This window comes from Lycium ferocissimum, chromosome 3 (assembly GCF_029784015.1).
Source record: "Lycium ferocissimum isolate CSIRO_LF1 chromosome 3, AGI_CSIRO_Lferr_CH_V1, whole genome shotgun sequence".
Classification (NCBI taxonomy): domain Eukaryota; kingdom Viridiplantae; phylum Streptophyta; class Magnoliopsida; order Solanales; family Solanaceae; genus Lycium; species Lycium ferocissimum.
The window spans coordinates 850791-876155 of record NC_081344.1 but is presented as its reverse complement, the minus strand read 5'-3'; the positions used below and the strand labels follow the sequence as shown (position 1 = coordinate 876155).

The 25365-nt window shown below is 34.0% G+C and overlaps 3 protein-coding genes across 3 annotated transcripts; all 3 read right to left on the bottom strand.

The window, feature by feature from the left end:
• Positions 1 to 8975: 8975 nt before the first annotated feature.
• LOC132050724 (serine/threonine-protein kinase WNK8-like) lies at positions 8976 to 9941 on the bottom strand. Its single transcript, XM_059442095.1, has one exon. The coding sequence runs from the start codon at positions 9939 to 9941 to the stop codon at positions 8976 to 8978; it is 966 nt and encodes a 321-aa protein (XP_059298078.1).
• Positions 9942 to 15373: 5432 nt separating this feature from the next.
• LOC132050723 (probable protein phosphatase 2C 55) lies at positions 15374 to 16423 on the bottom strand. Its single transcript, XM_059442094.1, has one exon. It carries the CDS (start codon positions 16421 to 16423, stop codon positions 15374 to 15376), a length of 1050 nt encoding a protein of 349 aa, XP_059298077.1.
• A 2668-nt stretch (positions 16424 to 19091) lies between these two features.
• Positions 19092 to 24882, bottom strand: LOC132049130 (zinc finger CCCH domain-containing protein 49-like). Its single transcript, XM_059439808.1, has 5 exons — positions 24868 to 24882; positions 24656 to 24785; positions 22125 to 22394; positions 21432 to 21655; positions 19092 to 20150 (listed from the first exon to the last, which is right to left on the bottom strand). Exons 2-5 carry the CDS (start codon positions 24758 to 24760, stop codon positions 19316 to 19318), a joined length of 1434 nt encoding a protein of 477 aa, XP_059295791.1. The 5' UTR covers positions 24761 to 24785; positions 24868 to 24882; the 3' UTR covers positions 19092 to 19315.
• Positions 24883 to 25365: the final 483 nt, after the last annotated feature.

Here is a 25365-nt window from a genome sequence, read left to right as displayed (position 1 = left end):
AATATTAATCCATCCATCCCGATTTATACTCCTTTCGTATATTGTGAATTATTAATTATGCAGACTTATAATATTCTTTATGTAGTTTTCAAATATGCAAGTTTTATTATAAAATATTTGAAGAATCTATGTTTGAAATTTAGTCAAAAAAAAAAACTATTTGACTTCCCAAATAGGTCAACCCTCATATAAATTGAGACCGAGAGAGTAATATTCCACCAGTTTTATTTTCATCTGGCCCTGATACCTTCTTCCTTAAAATTGATTTACTGAGAATATAACTAAACTGTGCTCTCTCTCTTAAAAAATTGGAGAACTTCTTCCTTAAACTGTGCTCTCTCTAATGTTTTAAGTGTAGATGTATTAAAACAGGAAGAGGTCCTCAGATGATCTCACCGCCTCCCCTTATTAAAAAAAATTAGATACTTGGCCTATGAAAAAAGGAATCAAGTCCGTATGTGGGGCATGTCGAGTGTATAATTAAGTAAATAAACGTGTGTTCACTTTAACAGCTTAAGCTCTTAGATGATATGATCATACACTTCAATAGATCTTATGCAGTGCAAATCTTGATTAGTTCGACCAATAAATTACGAATTTCAGATGTTAATGATCTGGTTTGATCTTATAGTTCAAATAATCCTGTACTATGACGTATTTGAGATAGTAGTAATAAGTAAAATAAAAAGACTTAAACAAATGATCCAAGTAATTCTATCTCGTGCCTACCAAAAGTGAAAGCCTTTGTAAAGAAAGTGAAGGACCTATGATAATGACAAAACGTCCTGAATGATCCATGCGTTTGCCGAGCGGAGTTTCACGAAGTCTTCCATCTTTGCTTTTAATTACGTCCAAAAAATGACTTGCAAAAATTATGACCGTCCTTTATAAGTTGCCCACTGATTTCATTATCAAGAGGTATTGTATTCACGCTTCTTGTACTGTTGGGGGTTCGAATCCCCTGCATCCGTGAAGTCATAAATTCTTTCTTGCCTTATATATAGATAAGTTAGTTTGTGTTATATTTATTTCTCCCAATACACTATTAATTCTCCTGGCGTAGATCCATTTATTGTTAATAGATCATCAATAATATTATTATGATAAATAACTCTTCTATAGAATTCTTCAATATTTGGTCCGATCGTGATTAAGTTTTTTAACTTTTAAGCTTTCGGTTTCTTCTCTTAATGATATGCTCTTTATCATCATAGAAATATTATGATATACTTGAGATCATAAATCTTACCACTCTTAATATGTGTCTAAAATTTGCTACTTCAAATTCATGTTACACATTAATAATAATTGTAAAAGTCCAAGAAGATGACTGTTTGGATTGGAGGACAATTACAGGAAGAACAAAGTAAGCAAGCAAAAGTAGAATATATCATAGAAATGCCTAGGATTCCGTCCCATGTGTGAGATGTCATGTTGGTCTTCTGCCTTGTCATTCTCGATATGACATAACCAGCAGGGGAAATGGGAAGATGTTTTTGTATAAAATATTTTTTATAATTAATATTTCGTAAGTTATGAGTATAATAAACTCTATTATATATTATTTTATTAAAAATTCAACTACTAATATTTTATCATAAAGTTTCTTATAACCATCTTATAATGGACTGGATTATACAAGTTCTTACATATTCTGATGTATGGAAGTTAAACAAAATAAATTAGTAGGAAAAAGAAGCAAAAAATACTTACTTACAATAAGTGAAGGTTAATTTAAGCAAATGTTCTCTTTTTAGGTTACTATTATTAAGATTTTGTCCTACTTTAAATAATTGTGCAAATATGTTAGACTCAGGTCTAATATTTGGTTATATATTGCTCAGCCTTGTAAACAAAATATTAGACTCCATGTGTTTTATGTTACAACAACTTAAAGAATTTTAGATTGTGATCTAATATTTTCCCGAAAAAGATTTCTCGATCATGGTCTAAAATGTTCATAAACTGCAATAGTTGTAACAAAAAGGAACAACAATCTAAAATTTCACTTATTTTTTGGTATGGTCATCTGGTATCTGATATCCATTGACCCGAAATCTAGATTCCCGCCGCATAAGACACATTAAAGAAGAAAACATCCCCTACTATAAATTTCTTTATTTTCGGAGCTCGAACTCCAAATCTCTAATATTAAGAATTAAAAAATTACATTTAGCTTACCACATCTCTGGGTCATCTCGTTATTGTTAAGATAGGAGTTTTGTTTTTTGTCTTAGCTTGATCAAAATGTCATCACCATGGTCGTAACAATTTGCATATTATGCTTTTTTAGGGTTCGATATACCTTAGAGATATCGATCTTTTGGAAGATTCAGCTTGTGTCGGGACATGATTAGACCGACGTATTATCAACTTGACACTGAATTAATTCTTCTGGGATTAAAAAAGATTTGACCTTGGATTAGAATGTTGATTAGATTATGTTGAGAAAACAGATTTCTTAATTAACTTCCAAAGCAGCACTATCAAAGTATTGTTTTTATAAACACTGAAAAATAATTACAAGAAAACTGCTTTACATTCTTCATTTAATTAGTCATTTTCAAGAGTGCATAAATATGTCGCGGGAAATTAACTATTAATCGAAAATAACAAAGAGAAAAAAGAAAAAGAAGCAAACAATAGAAAACGTTTAACCATATTGTGTCTTTCTTTTATTTTTTATTTTTTCTCTTATTATTGTAGGAGCGGGATAGTTTTCTTAATTACAAATGCCATGTGATCATATATTTGTCCTTAATTATTAAGATCCTTAACGATTAGATTTAGCTAAATATTCATGCCAAACATACTATATATAGCTGTTTTAATTATTATAAATTCCAACAGAAATGAAAAGGGAGTAGAGTAAAATATTCAAAAACTAATTCGCAAGAATGTAATTTTTGTTTTGGTTTAGACATTTAGCACAAAAATATCTACTTAATAAAGTTTGAACGGGGGAAATTTTGAAGGCGAATTAATTGAATTATTTCACAACGTGCAGAGACCCACAAGTTATGGGCAAAAGGTTACAAAGTAGGGCCTTTGCATGTCTCTATGATTGTAAGGTAAAATAAATAAATAAATAAATAAATAAAAAGATCACCGCCTATTGAAAGATAAAACATGTATAGATATATGAAAAATATAAACTATTGTTAGAAAAATATTTTTAAGTGTTTGATTGGTGAGTAAAAAATATTTTTTTAAGAATATATAGATGTATAAAGATTAAAAACAATATTAACTAGTAGGATCATAACTTGATGAAAAATTTTTAGTGTTATGATTGATTACGACAAAATAATGGTTAGAGTACGCAATGTGAAATTAAATATTAAAATTATTAGAAGGAAAAACACTTTTGTTGATGAGTGTGAGAAGTGAATTTTTTTCCTTTTATTTTTCATGATAAATATTTTCTTGAAATAAATTCTAGTAATCGAACACTAGAAAATAAATCCCATAAAAATTATTTTCTTGAAAAACAATTTCGCATTTAAATTCCTCTTCTAAGATATCTTCATGTGTGCGTCGAAGAATTCCATAATGAATAAAGAATAAAAGAAGATTACTTTAACTTTGGGTGTAATTATCAATATATACTTGAATACTCTATATTCGAATTTGGGGGACTAAAATAATTAGGATTAGGAATAAAATCTTCACTTATTATGCATTTATCCATAATATCTTCATAGGAAAAATTGAACTACCGGCAACATAATTTCAAAAAAAAAAAAAAAAAGTATTTGGCTAGACAAGAATAAAATAAAAGTTGAGATTCTTTTGAATAAAGTTAAATTTAAATCTTCTCCTTTTCTGTACAAGTGCTACAGTAAATCCATGCAAATTTTGTAGTAATGATGAGCTTATACAAATAAAAAATATAAAACCGTTATTACTACATCCATTAAGGCGAATTTTTTCGCAGGATTTAATCATAAATGCAACTTTTGTACATTGGCAATTATGAGCTCGACACCACCTTTACCATAACCAAAATACTTAATCATTTAATTAAGCTTTTTGCTGCTTACTTTTGGAATTTATTAATTAATTGCCATATAATTGCTTTTCATACATTGCATTAATTAAGAAAACTGACCACTACTGAACTGCATCATTCACCACGCCGTAGCTTTTGACTATTTTGTTCTGCTGTTAAGTTAAAGACGCACACTAATTAAGTTAAATTGGACATTTAATTTATGATTAAGTGCTTAAAATTATGATTATTATGTTTTAAATTGTGTGCAATAAGCTTGTCTTTCGTGCATTAAGTGAACTAAGAGTATATTTACAGTCATTACGTTACCTAGTTTTTCATTTTATTACTTTAAGGGTACCAAAATCATGTGTACTTTAGTATGATTCTTGTTTAGTTTTTTTTTTTCCAATTTTTTTTGACATTTTTTTGGGTAATTTCATCATTGCGAATAATTAAACACGTTAGATATGTACTAAACCATCAGTGGAATTTTGGCAGACGACATTAGCAGAAGGCTAAATTACCCTCCATTATCTATTTCTTCAAAGAAAGAAAATAGCAGAGGATCTTCTTAGATTATAAGAACCAATAATTTCTAGTGTAAACCTTCAGAAAATTTCAGCAATAAAGCCGAGAACTGTTAATAGAAACTGAAAATGTGTGATTCGCAGATTGGTGATTGGTTGAAAAACAAAATCCAAAAAAATGAGTTTGTTAAAAAAAAAAAAAAATCAGTTTCTTTTATTTCTTCCCCATTCAATATAGAATTTCTAAAGTTAAGGATTTCGATTCTTGTATTTGTGGCTCAGGAGACACCCCAACTTGACAGCCAAATGACTCATATTTTTATTTTTATAGCCGAATAATTCTCGAAGATTAGTGATGTAAGATTCAACGCTCAGTGAATAATGAGTTCATCCCTCTATTATTTGATTCAGAAAACACCTCCACATGACATCCAAATCACTCAGATTTTTTCTTCTATAGCCGAAAAATTCTCGAGGTTAAGTGGCATAAGATTCAAAGATCAATGGATAATAAGTCCATCCCTCTATCCTTCTCCACTTAAATATTAAGTTTCTATCACGACAGAGTCATGAATCACTCATAAATTGGTGAAAAGTTCGTTTAAAACATTGCTTTAAAGAATATTTTTTATATTGCTCTTTAAAAAGTTACTAATACAAGAAAGTCCTAACATGTACTTTGATTTGTCTATTCTTTAGGCAGAATTGATTTGTTTTCTGAGGGACAGGGGAGGCAAGAAAGTAATGTATAGGTGAAAACTTACAATTAAATGTTAAGATAAACAGCAACTAACAAAACATTGCCCTGTCTATGCATAAGAACAACTAAAAGAAAACAAATCCCACCTTCCAATTAGTCATTTTCACTACACTTTTACAAAGACAAAAAGGACTATAGACATGACTCCACTCTTAACCAATAACATGTGCATTAGTCATGGAGACGGTGGCCACTTTTCCTTATTCTCTATCTTTTTCTTTTCAGTTTAACTGTTCAATATTCGAAACTCATTGATACTACAAAATGTTTTCTAAATGTGAGATCTCTGATTAAAAGTGAAAGAATTTTGACTGTCCTATCACACCCTTCAGTGGTTCTTATTATGTGGGGGTATTACTCCCTATGTTTCAATTTATATGAACCTATTTCCTTATTAGTCCGTGTAAAAAGAATATTTTTTTTTTTATATATTTGGAAACAATTGACCTTTATGCAATGATTTATATGCACACAAAATATATGTGACTCATTTAACACAAGTTTAAAAGTCTTCTATTCTTTTTTAAACTCCGTGCCAGTCAAATAGGTTCACATAAATTGTAACGGAGGGAGTATTTTTTATTGATAACCAAGAAATCCTCGACGATTTGTAGTGGACGGTTTGTAACTCGACGGATAATGGACGGACCCCTCTATCTTTCTCCACATGATTAATTCGGATTTACCTCACATAGACCTATTAAAGGATTTTATGGAAAGGTAGGGTTCAAACTCAACCTCTATATTAAATGGGGAAAGGATCTCAAATGTCTCACCAAAACCTTCTACGGTTATTGTTATTATGTTTCTTCGGTGAGTTCTTGTTAGTAGTATTGTTGTTTGACCAACAACTGAGAAATTCTGGAGAGTCCGCATTGCACGACCCAAAACTCGATAATGGGCTCGCTCCTCTATATATCCTTCTCCATGCCAGACTTCTCTTTATTATGAGGTTTGAACCCATGAAGTGCGCCTAATCCCCACATCAAATGTTGCTCTCTCACCACTAGACCAAATCTCAGATGCCTACACTTATTCTTATTCTCATCTAAATATCACTTACATATGAATAGGGAAACGAAAAAACAAAAAAGCATTCAAGGAAGTCTTCTTACCAAGCAAACAGGATTTCTCCATGGAATCTAAATCTGATTGATATTGGGTTCTCACTTTACTAGACATGCATCATGACCCTTGTATTATGCATTGTCTCAATATCAAGGACACCAAACTACCAAAGGTCCCCACCCTGAAGATAAAATGCCATTGCAATATATAGAAATAAGTTACTCCACAAAAGTACCCCACTACTTTAGGTTCTATTGCAAAATGCTATCTTGCTTTATGTTACATCATAGAAGAAGTCTGCAACATATTGCGCTACATTTTTAATCGATTTGTAGCTTATGCGCTTTCTATTGATTGCTCATTACCATAGCTGGTTTTGACCAGCAAAATGAAACCTGAGTGCTTGGATTTTGGCTAAAGCCATCAAATTTAAATGAAACAGCGATCATTGGGAAATACTCTCTTGACCAAATTAATGGGAGATGAATGGTATAATAGTGTATCGGGTGGGCCCCAGCTACGCGGTTTCTATTGTGCCGCCCCTAAGTGGGGCCCACCCGGTCTGACTAGGGTATGAGACTTCCATCTCACAGAATGTTAAGGTCAAGCTACTAGGACAAGTAGACACAAGAGATTTCTTGTCTAAACTTGCAAATTGTAAGTAAATTCCAAGTCCACAGCTAGGATCAAACTTAATCAAATTCAAAGTCCTTCCATTTGCTCCCATAGTTGCTAATTGTTAGAAGTTACGATCATTAAACAGATCAAAAATAAAATAAAAAATTACAATCTTAAAGGGACATTATCAATTTCCAGGATCAGTAGAATTCCATGAGTTCTTTAACATAACAACATTCAGAGAATTGGCGACTTCCCAATAACTGATCATATGATTTCTACATAAAGTTCAACTCCTAATTAATAACTCCTACTGAAAGCTAGATGTCAGCTGAATCTTTTTAGTTGGACTGATGTTTCCCCTTTAAATAGTGTCGTTCCTTTTCTAGACTTATTAGCTCACTTACACTGGCTTGACTTCCTACTTTTGTTATTTTCAGTTAGCTCCCTGTGCTTAGTGTAGAACATGTTGTAAATTGTAACGGAGCTAACACCTCATCTGTTGTACTCGTAGCATCTTCTTGATGCAAGAAATACAACGTCATACTTCATAGTTTTCCACCATATTTGTCTCGTCTTTTTCCACGCCAAGGAAGTTCATGTCAAACTTTGTTGGAAATTTGATCTTTGTGGGATGTGTGATACTTGGCATCATAAGGTAGTTCATATTTGGGAAATTAAGAGAGTCTCTTTGTAAGTGTCCGTTTTCATAATTGGATTGATGCTATGCCTTTGGTTAGTAAGTTGCGAATGGAAAAGCCATCGATTTCGTGGCATAATGCAAATTTAGTCTACCGCCTTTCTTCAAATTTAGTTCACTGCATAATGTAAGGCAGTGAAGTATGTTGATGAGGTTAGAATGACAACACAGGATCTGTTAGCTCTAAACAAATTAAGTAAAGAAGATGCTATGTACATTAAGGCTGAAGCTACTAGGCCAGCACCCTAAACTTCCTTGGAGAAGATTAATATGCAACAACCCTGCCTGGAGCTCCCAAGTGACTGTTTATTGTCAATCTGGTAGCACATGTGAGAATCTACACCAGAAAGAGGTTGGCGAAATGGGGAATAATTGAAGACATGAATTGTCCATTGTGTAATGAGGATGTGGAGACCATTGATCACTTGTTCTCTTCATGTAGATGTACTGCTCCTGTGTGGGACAAGTTATAAACATGGCAGGTATCACAAGAAGAGCTATGAAGTGGTCAGAAGAAATGCAATGGTTTGAAAGATATGGAAAAGGCAAAGGGGCATCAGCTACTATGTTTAGACTGACACTAGCTGCTACAGTTTATCACATTTGGCAAGAGAGGAATACGGTAGTTTTCCAAAAGAGACAAAGGCAAACAGAGTACCTCACAAGATTGATCATTAAGGAGGTGTTTGTGAGAGGATGTATGGAGAAATTAGAAAGGAAGCTGCTAAACTTGAACTTCTACCCTGCGTAGATAGTAGTTTAATGTATTGATGTCTTGAACCACTAAAGCTGGGCCTGTCCAGTTTAGTGGTGTTTTTTTTCTGTGTTGTAAACGTTCACTTGGTAATAATAACGTACGTCAGTTAATTGCCAAACAAAAAAGAAATTATCACTCAAATATCAGCATCCTTTTTCCTCTTACAAAATTGATTAAATCTATCATTTGGAAGCTGTGCATTACGAGATCATTAAGACGCCTTTGCAGCTTGATGTTCTCGACCTCTTTTGTCTAAAGCTGAAGAAAGAAATTTATAGAAAAAAAACATAAGCAGCAAAACATTCACTCTGTCAATTACACATTCACAATAAAAGGGGAAAAAAACTAAAGAGAAACGCAAATTGCGCAAAGAGGATATATTTACTTTCTCAATAGACAGTCAACTAAATTCTAACATTAACAACAAATTCTGGAAAGAAAAGGCTCTGGGCTATTCTAAAACATTCCCAAGAGACAATGTGTGAAAAAGAATCAATCAATTACACCTCAATTCTGAACTAGAACGTGTGTGATTCATCCTATTGCGATCATCACACCAAATACAAATTCCTAATATCCCTAGCACAACAATGTAATCCCCTGAAAGGAGGACTACTAAGAAAACTGGCAGCGGGAGCACAAGCCTCCAACGTCGATAATCCACCATTGTATAGAAAGAACGGATCCTTCAGCAACTCTTCCGCAGACGGCCTATCAGACATGGGAAGCATACACTTTTCGATTATATCCTTCACTCTGGAATCCTTTACCTTTCCGAGTGATGCAGGCTTTATACCGGTGTACACTTTCTTAAATATGTGTATCGGAGTGCTGCATTCCATATACGGATATTCACCCGTAACCATCTCAAGAAGACACATCCCGAATGAATATATATCCACCAGCTCATTGTATTCCCCGTCATAACACTCTGGAGCCATGAATTCAGGACTACCCTTAGCCTCTTTCTCTTTCATGAAATCACCCTCCGTAAGACTAACCGCCAACCCAAAATCTCCAAGCTTGACTTGCTTCCCATCACTATCAACAAACACATTGTCACACTTGATGTCTCTATGAATAATCTTTGGGCTCTGGCTATGTAGAAAGCTCAAACCTTCAAGAATCTGCTTCCCCCAATTCTTGATACTCGCTAAATCAACGCCAACGCCATTATCATACATCGACAGGTACTTCTTCAAGCTGCCTGAGGGGAATAACTCAGTGATAATGTTTAGGGTTTTGGACTTTGAATCAAACCAATACTTAAAACACTTCATAACCCTTTCATGGTTTAAAGACTTCAACATAATAGCTTCAGAAAACAACTTTTCGGGGTTTTTTAACGTTTCATCATCTCCATAATAAACGATTTGGTTCCATGCAACTTCTATTTCCTCAACACGATCATACCCTATATACACTTCTTTGTAAGCACCACCACCTAACAGTTGATCATATCTAATAAACCTACCACATGGAGATTTCTCAACAACTCTGTATAACTCAAAACCCATTATGGAAACAAGTTAGAGTTTAAATTCAAAATTGAAGAAAACTGAAAAAAAGATTATAAGTGGGGTTCAGAGAAAGCTTCAATTGCAGCTGAGAAAGAATCCATCACTAATGAGAAGCTTGGTTGAAAACACGTGAATTGTTTCTTTGATAGCTTCATATTGGACATTGATAGGAAATTTATCTGATGAATTTTCTTTAAATTCTGTGATTTAATGTATTAAACTGAAAGAAGTAAAGAGTGGATGAGAAACCCTAGAAATTTGGTGAAATTATATAGAGATTGAAAATTCTCAAATCTGAGTCCAAGTTAATTAGGGTCAATGAAAATTAGGAATTTTTTTCCCTCTCAATTGTACAAAGATTCGGATTGTGAAATATTTATAAATTAAATAATATTTGTATAAACATATTAATTAGTGAAAATATATATATTTTTTTTTATGTGTGTGTGTTTGGTCAAACAAAGGCTCAAAGGGTAATATAAAATACAGAATTAGTTAACGAAGGTTTTTGTTTATTAAATAAGGTAAAAGACTAAATTTTTTGGTTAATTATATAATATTTGGATAAAATAGCTAAATGTATTCCGTTTCTTTCACAAAAATTAGAAACTTGTGCCTTCACGGTAAAGATTCCCTAGTCGAGTTCAATATGAATTCGGATTAATATACACTAGGATCTTATTCTTTTCCAATTTTGTCCTTATTAAATTCGGATTGAAAAAATGAAAAAGAGATTTGGACTTCCAAATGTTTCTAGATTCTTTATAGAAACAATAATTAGATTAAATTAATTTAAGACTTAGTAAATTTTAGGGATAAGGCACTATTACCCCCTGAACTATCTTTCAAGTTGTCACGACAAACCTTTCCAGTCCTATTACTCCCCTAAACTTATTTAAAACAGAATATTTACCCCCCTAAGCGCTGACGTGGCAAGGAGTGTGTTTCACTCTCTTTGAGAGGGTGAGAAACATACAAAACGGGAAAACTTAACTTTTTTTCTTAAAAATCTGTATTTTTTTAAAATATGAAAAACTGAATTGTTTTTTAAAAAATATGAAAAATTTGTTTTTTTAGAAAATAAATCTGGAAAACTGAGTTTTCTTATTAAAAAATTTGAGACATTTTTTAAATTTGAAAAACTGATTATTTTTTTCTATATATGAAAATAAATCTAGTTTTCCAAATTTAGTTTTAAAAAATGGGTTTTCCATATTTTTAAAAAAAATTAATTTTTCCAAAATTTTATAAAAATTCAGTTTTTTCACATTTTGACAAGAAAAATACTTTTTCCGGATTTTATTTGAAAAATAAAAGTGTCCTAAGAAAATGAAATCATGAAAATCAAGATTTTTTAAGGCATCTTAAGAAAATAATCAAGTTTTCCATATTTTTAACAAATCCATTTTTCCATATTTTAAAAAAAAATCGTGTTTTCAATTTTGTTTTACGGTTTTTAAAAATAATCAAATTTTCAATTTCTTTTTAAAAAGGGTTTTAAAAATCATTTTTTAAAAAAGAAATTCAGTTTTTTTTTTTAAAAAAAAATTGACACTTAAGCTGAAAATATATATATAAAAAAAAAACAACAACAATAAATACACATGTGGCAAGGAGAGTGTATGCCACTCTCCCAGAGAGTGGGCATCAACGTTTATGGGGGTAAATATTCTGTTTTAAATAAGTTTAAATTTCTAATGTCCTGGGAAAGGTAAGGTGTGTCGACAATTTCGGGTATAGTTCAGGGGTAATAGTGTCTTATCCCTAAATTTTAAAATAAAAATGTAGTTATTTCCACTCAAGAAAAAAGAGGGACTTTAATTACGAATTTACTTCAAAAACTAAGTTATTGTTAAATAAGGTAAAAGAATCCAAATTGAATGTGTTTCTCATAAGTAATATACGCATAAATTATTTTATTATGCGGGATAAATTGTGAATAAGAATACGATATTTGTAATGCATGAATAAATGTATCAAACTGATAAATCTAACCTTCATAGTAACAAGATTTTTTTTTTCTTAAAAGTATTTAAATATTTTTAAATTATGGGGTGGAGGAGATTGGGACAGTGCATTATAGAATTGCCAACTTGATGAAGTCTTTCTATCTCTCCTGGATGATACTATCCTTAATTACTCGAATTTACTGCAAGCAGACAATTCCAGTCTAAGCTCTGGATAACAAAAAAATAAAGTACAAATATTAAGATCTTATCTTTGCTCCAACTTGTACTTACTGAAAAATATGTCTCTTTAAAAATGCCTATCGTTACATGTTGGATCCTCCATAAATAATGCAATTTGGAGGTCCCGACATGGGTAAGGTAACATTTTTCATTCTTTGGCATTCTTTATAGGAAAGGGGCAGAAAGGAAGGTTATTTGATCTTGAAATTTTGTTGTACAATCGTTCATTTCAGACATTTAGTGACACGATTAGAGGGTCGGAAAAAATTGTGTGTTCGCTTTCTTCCGATTTCATTTCTATTTTTTTATGTATAAAAAATTTCTCGCAAACTCTATTGGAAGCATTATAGATTTAGCTAAAGATAAAGCACCATGTATGAGACGATATGTTACTGAAATCAATAGGCTATAAACGATTTTCTTTTTATGAACTAACTTATTGTACTTGATTTATTCTTGTAAACCATAGATGATCAGTTCTAATAAGGAGAATTCTGATCACATTATTCTATGGTTTCAGAGACACAAAATATATAAAGGATTTAACTTATACACTTTGATAGTATGGAGGAAATTTTCACTTTCACTGTACAAACGCTAAACTCGTGTTACTGAAAGGAGGCCAAGATTAAGGAATAATGTTGGTGGCATTAGTGTTGTGAAGGACACAGCAAGAGAAGCAATCAATACGAAGTCAAATCCACAATTTGGACAAATACATTCCTGCAGCTTTCTGATTGGTGATCTTGTCCTAATACTCCATGGTGAGTCATTTGATGAGTCACAAAGCTGAATGTAGCAAAATGAAATTAGAATAACAAAGGCAATAACAGATGCTACTTGGATTTTAGCCATGAATAAAATTATATATATGTTAAAGTAGTTAATTTTCTGAAGACTGAATATTAGTTATGAGGATATGTTAGGACATTATATAGGTCCTTTCACCACTTAGTGAGCATTGTGGAGTTTGGATACAATGTACTATGAAAAATGGATCTGTTTTTTTAATCATAATCCAAAGGAGTATAATGCGCATATGCCTTAGCAAGGCGCTATGTAATCTCAAAGTTTCGTTATAATAAACGGCAATGGACGTTAGGGAATCATTTTACTTTTGTAACCAAGATTAACAAAATATTTTGTAAGATAATTAACAGTCTTTACTTTTCCAAGTAAGATTAAAGTATTTTGTAACATGTTTATGCTCCATTAAATATACATTTTCCTACTAATTTCACCCAAATTGCCGCTAAATGCACCTGAATCTAAATGCGGCTAAACCGTCGTTAAATTATTTATTATCTGAATGGGTATTCCAAGCTCCCGCTAAATTTACCTTAACCGTCGCTAAACCTTGTCAGAGCCAACAGAAATGGTGCTCGATTAAAATAGAGAAATTGGCCAATTGAGCAAATGAAGGTTCAGTTACCTTCTTTCATGACAACCTCCTTTTCATATTCCACTCTTTCATGATTTAATTAACTATCATATTTCCTTAACCAACTCTACCAAATAAAATCAGAGTTTATTTATATTTTTCTTCAATCAAATTTTGACGTCTCTATAGTTTATCTATTATAACCGGAAGCCCGGTTATGTTATCAAATTGCTAGCTCAATTAGATCCAAAAAAGGGTGTTGGTTCATTAAGACAGTAAAACAGTGGTCATGGAAGTCAAAACTCGCGCTATTTTCAATTCTCGATTCTAGTATTAAGCTTGGTGGAAGAAGGGGGCTAGAGGCAGAGGAATAAACCAGTAAGGTTATGAAATTTTGCTTGATTTGATTGTTGCTACCCCTACAAGTTTTACCAGTTGTGAAAACTGACAATATATAAAAATGGCATTGCCACAAAATCAGCTGCCTTTTTTTTTTTTTTTTTGTGACAAAAATAACTGGAAGTACTCAATCTATATAGATGCAAGAAATAAGAGTGTTTATTTAGTTATGGATCATCATACACCAGATAGATGTTTTTCACCTTAAACTAAAGCTGGTAAGAACAACACCACAGAGAGATGATTTTCATAAGAAATCCTCCTTTATTCAACAGGAGTAGCATGAAAAAAGAAAGTAGAAACAGAGAACTGAATATATATAGAGCTTAATAGATAAGCTGAATATATAATTAAGTGTAAGTAGTGATTGATTAATTAGCAACTAGAGCAATCACAGAAGCAGGCAGCGCAACGGCAACGCATTAGCCTTCTAATTGTATAATTGCTCTTTTCCCAATTACTATACTTATTTGGGACTGCTTGATCTGCAGAACATTCACACAGCAATGAAAGAACAATAACAAAGGCAAGTATTACAACAACACTCCATTTTGCCATATTGCCTAAATTGAATTAAGGAGAACGCTAAATAATTGACCTAGATATATATCAAACACAAAGATTTGCATAGAGGTTTATATATAACTGCTTGGAAAAAGCACTCTTATTATCTTATGTTTTTGAGTGATCTTTGAGTTATATTATATTAGTATTAGTAGTTGTTTGTTACTATTAACGACCATGCTAATTGGCCGGCTGGTGGTGCTGGTCCCGTTTGACGCTTGAATACAAATACTAGCTGATGTGTATCATATTTCGAATGAACAATTTGATGTATGTGCTTATATATATGCTGTTTCGAATTTTCATTCGGCATGGGGAATGAAAATTATAAGGAGATGTTCATTTATTTAGTACAAGGGAAGTCAGTTTTCTGAGAAATATTATCTTTTTTTATAGTCGAAAGTTATCTTTGTTATAATTATATTAGTAACTTTTAATTTCATATCACTTGTTTCAACCATCAGTAATACATTATCTATCGTAATATTAAATAATTTCAAAAAAAAATAGGTAGTATATAATTGGTAATATCATTATTAATCTTTAACACTATATATATCTTTCGAATATTACTTTTTACTCACCAGCCAAACACTACAAAACATTTTAAAGCAAAGCAAAATAACTTCCAGCATCACACAGATCTATTTACTACTCAGTTGTTCACGACACATGTTATTGTGTGGACAAAAGATATAATGAGAAATTCGAACGTACAATTATTATTTGCAAACTCCAATCAATCACTAGATTACAGTTCGAATTCTTAATAAAGAATTAGTAATTCTGCAACTTAGACTAATTAAATCGCACATTGACTACATTTTGTTTTCTATACAAAATTTGCTATATCTAAACCAATGCTTCATAATCTCCACTTTTCTGCTCCATCGAAATTAAATTTTTTTGTCGAATGAATCAAAATAAGCAACAATAACAGTAATGTCATCAACCTTTCCTCCTTTATGTATTTGACTAAGCCATTCCCTCTTTGCTGCTCTTGCAAATGGTGTGTCAGCAAATCTATCAAATGAATTATACAATGCTATGTTTCCAATTTGACTAGCCAACTCATCTGCCTTCAACTTCTTATCCATCCCTCTTTGAACAATTTCCTCAATCTCACTTTCATTCATATTATCAAGCATCCCATCCGTTCCAACGATCAAAATATCATCTTTTTCGACGTTTAATTCCATCTCCTGAGCAACACTAGGATTATCCTTACTATTCCCCAATTGATACGGATAATTAAACTCATGTTGTTGTATAGGCGACTTGTATATAATTTTCCCCTTCCTAATTAGGAAAAATCCACTGTCGCCAACGTTAGCAGCACATATAGTACTTTTCTCGGAGTTTAAGGTTATAATACAAGCTGTAGACGATCCTTCAGAATTTGTGTTTTTGTAAGCTTCTTGAAGAACTCGTTTAGGGTTCACATGACCCTTTGGTTCCTTATTATCTATGGCAATAATTGAATTTGACATAAGCTCTCTTGCGTAAATTCCAGCATCAGTTCTCTTTTTTGCCCATCCACCAACGCCATCAGCGATACCAATAGTTTGGTATAATTCATGAATAAAGTGTGCATCTTCACCTAGTGGTTTGTTTGGATTTTCTTTGGGTAAGTATAAAGATCCAGCCACCATTTTTAGGCATGGTAATTTGTTACTAGTACTAAATTCCAGTCTCTCGTCACATTCATCTACTTTCTTGAATGAATATTGATCAATATGACCTAATGATGTGTTGATTGAAAAACTCAAGTCTTGATCAGCATCATGACTAAATTTGAGTCTCTTGTTGCTATGAATATTTGCCAGTAGATCATTAATTTCATAAGAAGAAAAGTCGAAGTACCTCTTGTGCTGCAACTTGAAAACTTCATGGAACTGCTTGGAAGAATATTGATCATGAACTAATGATGATATGCATGCAGCCATTGTGTGTTGATTGAAAAATTTTGGTAAGTAAAATATGGGGTGATGAATGTACTGATGGAAGGGTTACTAAAATATATAAAAGTTGTAATCCTAGTTCTAATAGGTTATGGAAGAACAGTTCTTGGAAACTAATTAAATGGAATTTAGAAGATACGCGTAGTAATCATTAATCCTAGTTGAATGGGTTTGGTTAAACAAAAGTATTTGGAAACTAATACGTAAATGGACTTGCAATTTTTGGAAACTATCAGAACGGTAATTCTACCCCTTCACTTATTAAAAAAAAAAAAAAAAAAAAAAAAAAAAAAAAAAAAAAAGAAAGAAAGAAAGAAATTTTTCTGATTGCTTGTAACTTATTTATATAGAATTTCCATTATTAATAGTATACGTGTGTGCATGATAACAGAAAATTATGAGTAATTATGATCAGTGGTATACCTATGGCTAATTGAATCACCTCATCGTAAAGTAGGGTGCATACAAATTCTCTTATTGATATATAAATAGTTGAATTTCCTTGATAACTTAATTATCGTATTTACTCACTATACAAGTCTACTTTTATTTTTTAATTCCTTGCTCTGCCACTATCTATAACTTTTAGTTGTTCAACTCATTTAAAAGAAATTTCTTTTCTTTTTTTTATATGTATATTTTACCTTCCATTCCCAAAATCTAAAGGCAAAATACATCAAAACCCCCCCCGAACTATACCCGAAAAGTCGATATCACACCTAAACTATACGAGCGACTTATTACACACCTTAACATCTAAAAGCGAATTTATTTGCACGTTATAAGCCGACGTGGCAAAAAAAATAATGATAATTAATAAATAGGCGAGTGAAGTAGTAAAAATAATTTTTAATTTAATAAAACCGATTTTCTTTCAACTCTTCTTCTCCATTTTCACCACTACCACCCCCACCACCCAAACCCGCCTCTCCTCCATTTCATCACCACCACCACCACCACATCCCCCTTTTCTTCTTCACCCCCAACCCCCACCCGTCCCTTTCTTCTTCATTTCCCCACCCCTCTCCTCCATTTCATCACCATCAAAAAGGGGTGGTTAATACGACCACGTAAAGCAAGACAAGAGAATCGTTAGGCTGCGAGAAATCAAGAATGTGCATCTTCGAAGCTAGAGCTACAAAAAGAAGCACTATTAAATTCTCCCACCAAGATTTCAATGCGGGAACCAACAAATGAATGAATAAATAAATAATTCCTATTTCGCATTGGTTTTTCCATCAAAGAATGTCAAGGACTACTTGCAATTTAAGGCTCGAGCAAGGTTAGTAATGGGACAAGAGAGGAGAGACCACACAATGGCGGCGAAAAGAACCGGTTGCTCGTGATAGAAAAAACCTCAAATCACATACCATCGAGGTTTACCAAGCCAAGATACGTATTCACTCGTCTCTAAACCCAAACAACCTTTTTTTAAGCTCACATAAGCAAATATCATCTATGCCTCTTTGAGAAAATGGTCGCATATATTTCGAAGAATTTAGGGTGCTTTGATCGAGTAACACACAAAACTAATGAATTCCCAATTCCGAAGAACGTCCTTCCATTGAAGACTAATCCATGATTGGTTGTAGTTCGCTCCTCCCAAAATCCGAATGTTATTGGTGCATTAGTTGCTAATGATGCTATTATCTCTTCTAATTTCTCCAAAACTCGCTTAGTGGAAATGAAGAAGGAGGATTTGGGGTCAGGGGGGGGGGGGCGGGCGGTGGTCTTGGTGGTGTGAAGGATTTGGGGGGGTGGGGGTAGCGTGAAGGTGGAAGGGAAGGGGGGTGGCGGGGGGGGGGGGGGATGGTGTGGTGAAATGAAAAAGAAGAGGGAAAATTAGTTTTTAAAATTTTTAATTTTGTTAATAAAGTAAATAAAGCAAAATTGTGAAAGAATAAATAAAATAAATAAAAATTAGAGGATTTTTTGACGTGGCACTGACATGGATTGACGTGGTACTGACGTGGCATTGACGTGGGGAGAGAGTGTGTACACTCTCCCCTAATGCAACTGGTCATATTATATCAGGGAGCAAAAAATATCACTTTTAAATATATTAGGTGTGTAATAAGTCGCTCGTATAGTTTAGGTGTGATATCGACTTTTCGGGTATAGTTCAGGGGGGTTTTGATGTATTTTGCCAAATCTAAATGACTAGAAGTAGTCCTGCATTAGGACCATGAAAAGAAAATGAAATTTTAACTCCATCTTAACTTCGCTTGAAAAATAGGATGCGTTCCATGCAAATTTATCTCTTATACTTGGTATACTCACAGCTATTGCAAAACAAGCACCACTCTTCCAATAGTTACTTTAATTTCTCAAGAGATTATACAACCCCACAACTACATGAGGTTTAAATACATTACCATTCTAGCAAATAAAAGTATTTCTTTCATGGGAATTTTCCTTATGGACGGAGAAATAAATTTCCTAGCTACAGATCTATAACAAAATGGTTAGCTAACTGCGTTCAGTTAGGATGGCGATGGTCCTAAACTTTCATTGATCATTGTGTACATGCTGTCCACCAAGAATGAAGACGCAGATAAGCTCACGTGTACAATGCTTAGCAAGGCGCGCTTATGCACAATGCACATGTATATATGCCTCGCACCAATGTAGAATTCATAAAACAGCGGGGAACTTTTTAAAAAAGGGAAAAAGAAGCAGAATGCAATTTGCTCAAATGCTGAAAGGTTTAAATGATGTCGTAGTGTAGCAAATTGAAACTTGAAAGGTTGGCAGAGACGAGAAACCTAACACCAAAAATTTTCATCTGGCACAACCGAATCGCCACTTGATTCGAAATGGCTGCACGTTTACATTGATTCTTCACCCCATTGCAGATCCCTGACAATACTGCCAAGATCAAGGCTGTTGTGTGGCTGCTGTTGCTGGCTGAGGTGTCTGCTGATGTGCGGCTTGCTGACCACCAGGTGGCGGGGGTGCTGTAGCTTGATAATGTGGAGGAGGATACTGTTGATAAGGTGGAGGAGGTGGTGGCATATACCCATAGGGTGGATAATAAGATGGGTATATTTGACCTTGAGGTGGTGGCCCTCCAGGTGGATATGCATAACGTTGTCCTTGTTGATTCTCAGAACCGCTCTTATTTTCACCAGGACCAGATCCTGTAGTTGAACTAGAAGCCCCGTCCTGGGATGCTACTACGGCACCCATCCTTTGTGGATCCATTGATGGATAATATGGTCTGTTTTGCTGAGGCATCGGGGGTATGTTGAAGTAAGGCGCGGATGGGGGTTGGTCGTGAGTGCCTGGTGGCTGAAGAGGTGGATTCTGCTGCTGTGATATTACTGCTCTAGGCAACAATCCACTGTGAGTCAAAGCAGCCTGCTGTCTTGCTTCATCAGAAACCTCGGACTCTGGCTTGGGAACTTGAGGTCTCCCCCAGAGTAGCTTCAGTCTCAGGCCTTTTATCACCAGCTTGTTTGAGAGTTCCTCAGCTGCCTTCTCTGCACCTTCTCTAGTCGTGTAAGTTACGAAAGCACAACCACGCTGGACCACCATTTTAATGGACTCAATTTCGCCATGTGCATAAAAATGGTCCCTAAGGTCCTGTTCGGTGATTCTTGCATCCACACCACCCACATAGAGGGTTCTAATGCTCTCATCATCCGGAGGCTCCAATGAAGGCATTTCACCTGCTTTATTAAGTAGCTTTAAAGCCACTGGATCATTGACTCTGCAAGCATTTCAGGTACAGTACAGTGAAAATTTAGTCAGTCGAGAACAGCAAGATAGTAATACAAATCATTTCTTCAACTTTAAGTTGGAGAACAATGTAGGATAAATAGCTCTCTGTAAAAGAGGACAAAATATATATAGCAAACAATTTATGGCCACCAGAGTCCACAAATCACAGTATTACTGGATTACAAATACATGGATTCCTTCTAACGAAGACAACGAGGGTAAGCAAAAGAAAAGTGACCAGCAAATAGATGCCATAATCAGCCTTGCAATCATTTAATCATGGAGATACATGATAAGGTGATATCAAAAGTGCATCAGGTATTTCATTGATAGGTCATGAGGAAAATGGTATCTTTCTAGAGTTATGTATCTAACTTATTTATGTCGATAACCATCGAGTTGACAGGGTTGTAACAAGGACCTTTGCTAGTTCCGGCAATCCTACAGCTTTTATTCGAACCTCAATACATGAAAAAGCATTCACCAAAAATTTTCTTTTTAAACTTCCATTGGGGATTTGAAAAAGCATAGCATCTAAAGATATCTAAATGAGGTAAATTCATATACAAGCGGAGGTGAATAAAAAACCAGAAAGGAATAAGCCACTGATAAAATATAGGAATGAAGATTGCAGTTTCAAAAAAAAAATATAGGAATGAAGATTGCCAGTAGTAGAGAAGTAATTACACCACATCAGCATTTTTTAGCTGTAAAAACTATGAAAAGTTATTATCATATATTGACAGGAGGACTTAAATTTCAGATCTGAGATAAATTTACATGTTCATATATGATTTTATTTATGATTTCAATGAGGGTAGAAGAGCAACTCAAGACAAGCTGTTCACATCCCGAGTCAGTTGACCAAGTCCAACTTACTGCCTTCCCACATTTATACATTTTACTTAAGTAGTTGTACTTCTCCTTTCTTACATGATAAACGAGGATATGTAAGCTCCAGGTCATTTCCCTTTTTTTTCTACCACTTGTTGTGCCAACGTACTATTTTATATAATATCTTTGTGGTCATGCATACTACTCTGGCCTTCATCCTCTATTAGCATAGCAACTAAGAAAAAGAAGATGGCATATTACAGAGACTAGTTAGCCTTCATGGACATATCAACAGAAAAGTGAACCACCCTTCTCTCACCCCAACCGCTAAACTTAAGATCAGAAATCCTATTACAAACATATAAATACAGACATATGAGCATCAATGGAAAGAGAAGAAATTTCACATCAGCAACAAAGAGTCAGAACGACATACCCATAGTAACGGTCTTTAATATTTTGCTGTGACAGCTCCCCTGTCTCAGGCATCTCATGCCTGTAAGGACATTCCAAACCTCTTGTACATTGACCACGTACATAGAAACTGCAAACATGTGCCCGATTTCTCTTGTAGTATGGAGTCGTTCTTTGAAGCTTCAAGATAGTATCATTTGCACGGACTTTCCCATATGAAGATTCATAATCAATACCAGCTCTTGCCTGGTAAAAAGAACTAACTGTTACTTTGGGGAAAACCAAGAAAAAAGAAAACATCATAAACATCAGCTTTTTTTGTTGAGGTGCTTCTTTTAAGTTTTAAATCCTTGGTTTCACCAGGTTTAATTTCTTCTCTTAATCTAAAACTGCAGCTCATCCCTTAGTAGTTCCCAGCAAGATTTGGACAGGGACCTAAAAACAGTCTCGACATTGCCAAAATTTCGGCTTAAAAGAGAGTTTCAGCTCATGATTTGACAACTCATCAATTAAGTTGTTGTAGTTTTGCAGTATGTCCTCTTTAAGAAAGTAATTCAGTTTAGAAAAAACAAAAAGAAGAGGGGCCAAAAGCTTCAGCGAAATATTTCATTGTCCTTATTTATGTATAAGTAAATTAAATAGTCCTGCAAGCAATTAGTTAAAAATCATTTCATTCATAACTAAAAATTGAGCTTCCAGTTAGTAAATCACATACCCTGCGGTCATGCTCCTCTGCAAAATATTCTCTATTTACGTCACTCTTCGGGATGGCATCATTTGAGTTGATACTGAGAGCAGTGTCTCGGACCTGAACTGGCAAACCATATTCAAGATCCAACAGGCAAACTTGACAAACATTCTTCAATTTGCTGCAGGTCTGACAGACTTCAGTCTTTTTGTATCTTGCATCCCGACCAGGCCTCCACCTGAACACTGTGAAGGGTCGCGTGCAGATCTTGCACTCCTTGTCATAATCTGCTTTCGTCTGTACGAAAGCCATAACAAGATCAAACATCAGATTGTGAAATTGGAAAAAGAATTAAAGTAAAGGACGTGCAGCTGAAACCAAAACAAAGTCAGACACCAGACTGATTCTACTGTCAACTGGAGATACTCTTTAAGCAAGAAATTAATTCCTAAAACTGTATGAAGCGAGTCAACATCGCAACAATGTGCCAAAAGTAGCAGTGAATCAGGAGAAGCAGTAGGTAGATAAAGGTCCAAACAAAGAGCTCTTTCAGACAGCCACAACGATTCTGATGAAAGTGGTCCCGCTTAGCTATGCATGAATGGAATTTAAAATACAGTTTCCTGAACTTGCACAAAGCCAAGCAATTAAATAAACGCTACCAGAATTAACAGTCCTTACAAAAAAGGCTAGCAGTCTTTCCTGTAGAACAAATCTAACGCGCATCTTACCTAGGAATTTGAAAGAAACTAAGCTGCTTCCTTCACTAAAGGATCCAACCACATCCTTCACACATTTCACATTCTTAAGGAAAGCTAACAAATATTACATATCACTTAGAACCATACAATTAGGAATCGGACTGTGATATTTCAAGATTGATAAAATGGCAGACTTTACCCTTTTAAACTTCAACAAAAGCACCCATGTTTATTTAATTTGTACAATGAAACACAAATATTTCTACAATTACTAATCATTATTTATTCCTATTGTATTAATAATATTGGGGTATTTGAAATAAATGATTCTCCAGAATTCTTAAAAATCCACCCAAAACTTCTGAGTTTTAGATATATTCAAAAAGTAACATTTCTATGTTCACCTAAAACCATATCAATCAACCAATCATTCAACTACGCCTCAATCACAAACTTTATTGTTGGCTATATCAATCCTCAATATTCATCTGCTCTAGCCTCTTTGCACCTATATTCACCTAAAAGGCTAAAGCTACTCATGTTCTTTGCCAAATACAATTTTCTACAGTTCCACCTAAATAGCAGATAGGATATATCAAACTTGACTGTGGGCCCAAGAATGATAACCAGAACACTGGGCCCACTTTAAAGCCAGCTGTACATCTCTCTCTTCACCTCCTTGGCTCGTCCTTTGCTTCTCTCTCTCAACATTTTCCATTTCATTTGCAGAGAGATAGAGAAAAAGGAGAGAAACTTGTTCCTCTTCTTTAAAAAGAAGCATAAAATAAACGAATCAATCCAACAAAATTCACGACACCTATATTCACCTAATTTTTAACTACAACCAGAAAATTTCTCAAGTTCTTCGTGAGTAAAGTTTTCTAAACTTCCACCTCAATGGCAGATAGGAGCAATGCAAATATGAAAACTTTACTCAAGTAAAATTTCAATTTGCAGCCAGCAACCAAAAGCGCTAGAAATTACAATAACTTCCAATTCTGCTTCAAAGTTACACGAGAAAATAGAAAGGGAAATTTTCAAAAAATATACAGCCCAACATAAAACATTACACCACATAGCCCAATATACAATGGTATTATACAACATTATACCGGGGGGGAAACCATTATACATAATGTATCAACCTTGTATAGAAGTGTATAATACTCAGATGTGGCTAAATAGGGTAACAAACTCAAAATATGGACTATGTGGCGTAAATATTTTCTCCCAGTAAACATAGAGCGTAATTTTCCCCCAATTAACAAACCCTAAGACCATTCAGGAGCTTTACAACAACAAAAATACTTTCCTTAGAAATTTGAGAGAAAACATTTTCTGAATCGATAAAAACACACCAACACATCCGCAAACACACCCCCACATACACCCCCCCCCCCCCTTTTCTCCTCCTCCACCTTACCCCTAGCTACCCCAAAGCCACGCCCCCCACCCCCTCACTCCTTCTACCCCCACCACCAGAAGTTGCACTCCGAATTCAAAAACCTCACCGTATTTCGCTTTGAACATCCAATGCTCTTAAAATGACATTTTCCAACTTACCCTACCAAACACAAAAAAAAAATGACTAGGAAAACCACTTAATTTCCGAGAAATATTTTCTTGAAAAACATCTTTTGTCATATACCAAACACACCCTCAATTCTGCTTCAAAAAATAACAAACCCTAAAAGACCATTCACAAGCTTTACAACAATAAAAAACACATCTTTAAGCTTATTACAAGCTTATTATCTCTTTTCAATTTGCAACCAAAACCACTAGAGATTATTATAACTTCCAATAACAAACCATTTACGAGGTTTACAACAACAAAAAATTGAACGAAAAAATTACCATTCGGACGTATGGACTGTCACCAAGACAGGACTCGCAAATAATAGGGAAATCAGATCTTTCCCATCCATCTGCTTCTGCATCTCTCAACAACCTATGTGCCATCTATTTCAATCTGCAAAATCAAAAGCTCTTTTAGTACATACTATTCTATTTGAAATCTGCAAAAGGTTTGAAATTAATGGTACCTGATTAAGCCAATTTAGGTATACTGAAAGTTAGTTTAATCTCTTTAGCAAAAACAATATATATATATAGAGAGAGAGGTTTAGAGACGGCCGGTGGTCGGCGGCCGAGAGAAGAACCTTCCGGCAAAGAGAGATAACAAGACCTTTTTCAAGTGGATTTCCGCTATCAATATTTATTCGTTGATGAAATTTTTTAGAATAAAATCATGTTGATAAAAACAGATATTTTATTTTAGGAAAACTCAAAAATATTCTTCCCGTCATTAAAATTTTTAAATATATCTTTATCTTAATAGAAATTCTCAAAATAAGTTGATTTTATTTTTAAATCTGCTCCATTTAAACTAGACCTAATTAAATAAAAAAAATCATATGAGTTGCCCGCTTCTATGCCTAATGGCTCCAAATGCAGGACTCAGGAACAAGTTGGTCGCATATGATTTTTTATGTAGTTGGGTAGGGTTTAAATGAAGCGGGTTTGAAAATAAAATTGGGTTATTTTGGGGGATTTGGGAATTTCCG

Coding starts and splice junctions, on each gene's coding strand:
- LOC132050724 (XM_059442095.1), bottom strand. CDS start 9,941: ATGGGTTTTGAGTTATACAGAGTTGTTGAGAAATCTCCATGTGGTAGG.
- LOC132050723 (XM_059442094.1), bottom strand. CDS start 16,423: ATGGCTGCATGCATATCATCATTAGTTCATGATCAATATTCTTCCAAG.
- LOC132049130 (XM_059439808.1), bottom strand. CDS start 24,760: ATGGCACATAGGTTGTTGAGAGATGCAGAAGCAGATGGATGGGAAAGA. Junction 22,395..24,655: donor ACAGTCCATACGTCCGAATG/GTAATTTTTTCG, acceptor GCTTTCGTACAG/ACGAAAGCAGATTATGACAA. Junction 20,151..21,431: donor ATTAAAGACCGTTACTATGG/GTATGTCGTTCT, acceptor AAATGCTTGCAG/AGTCAATGATCCAGTGGCTT.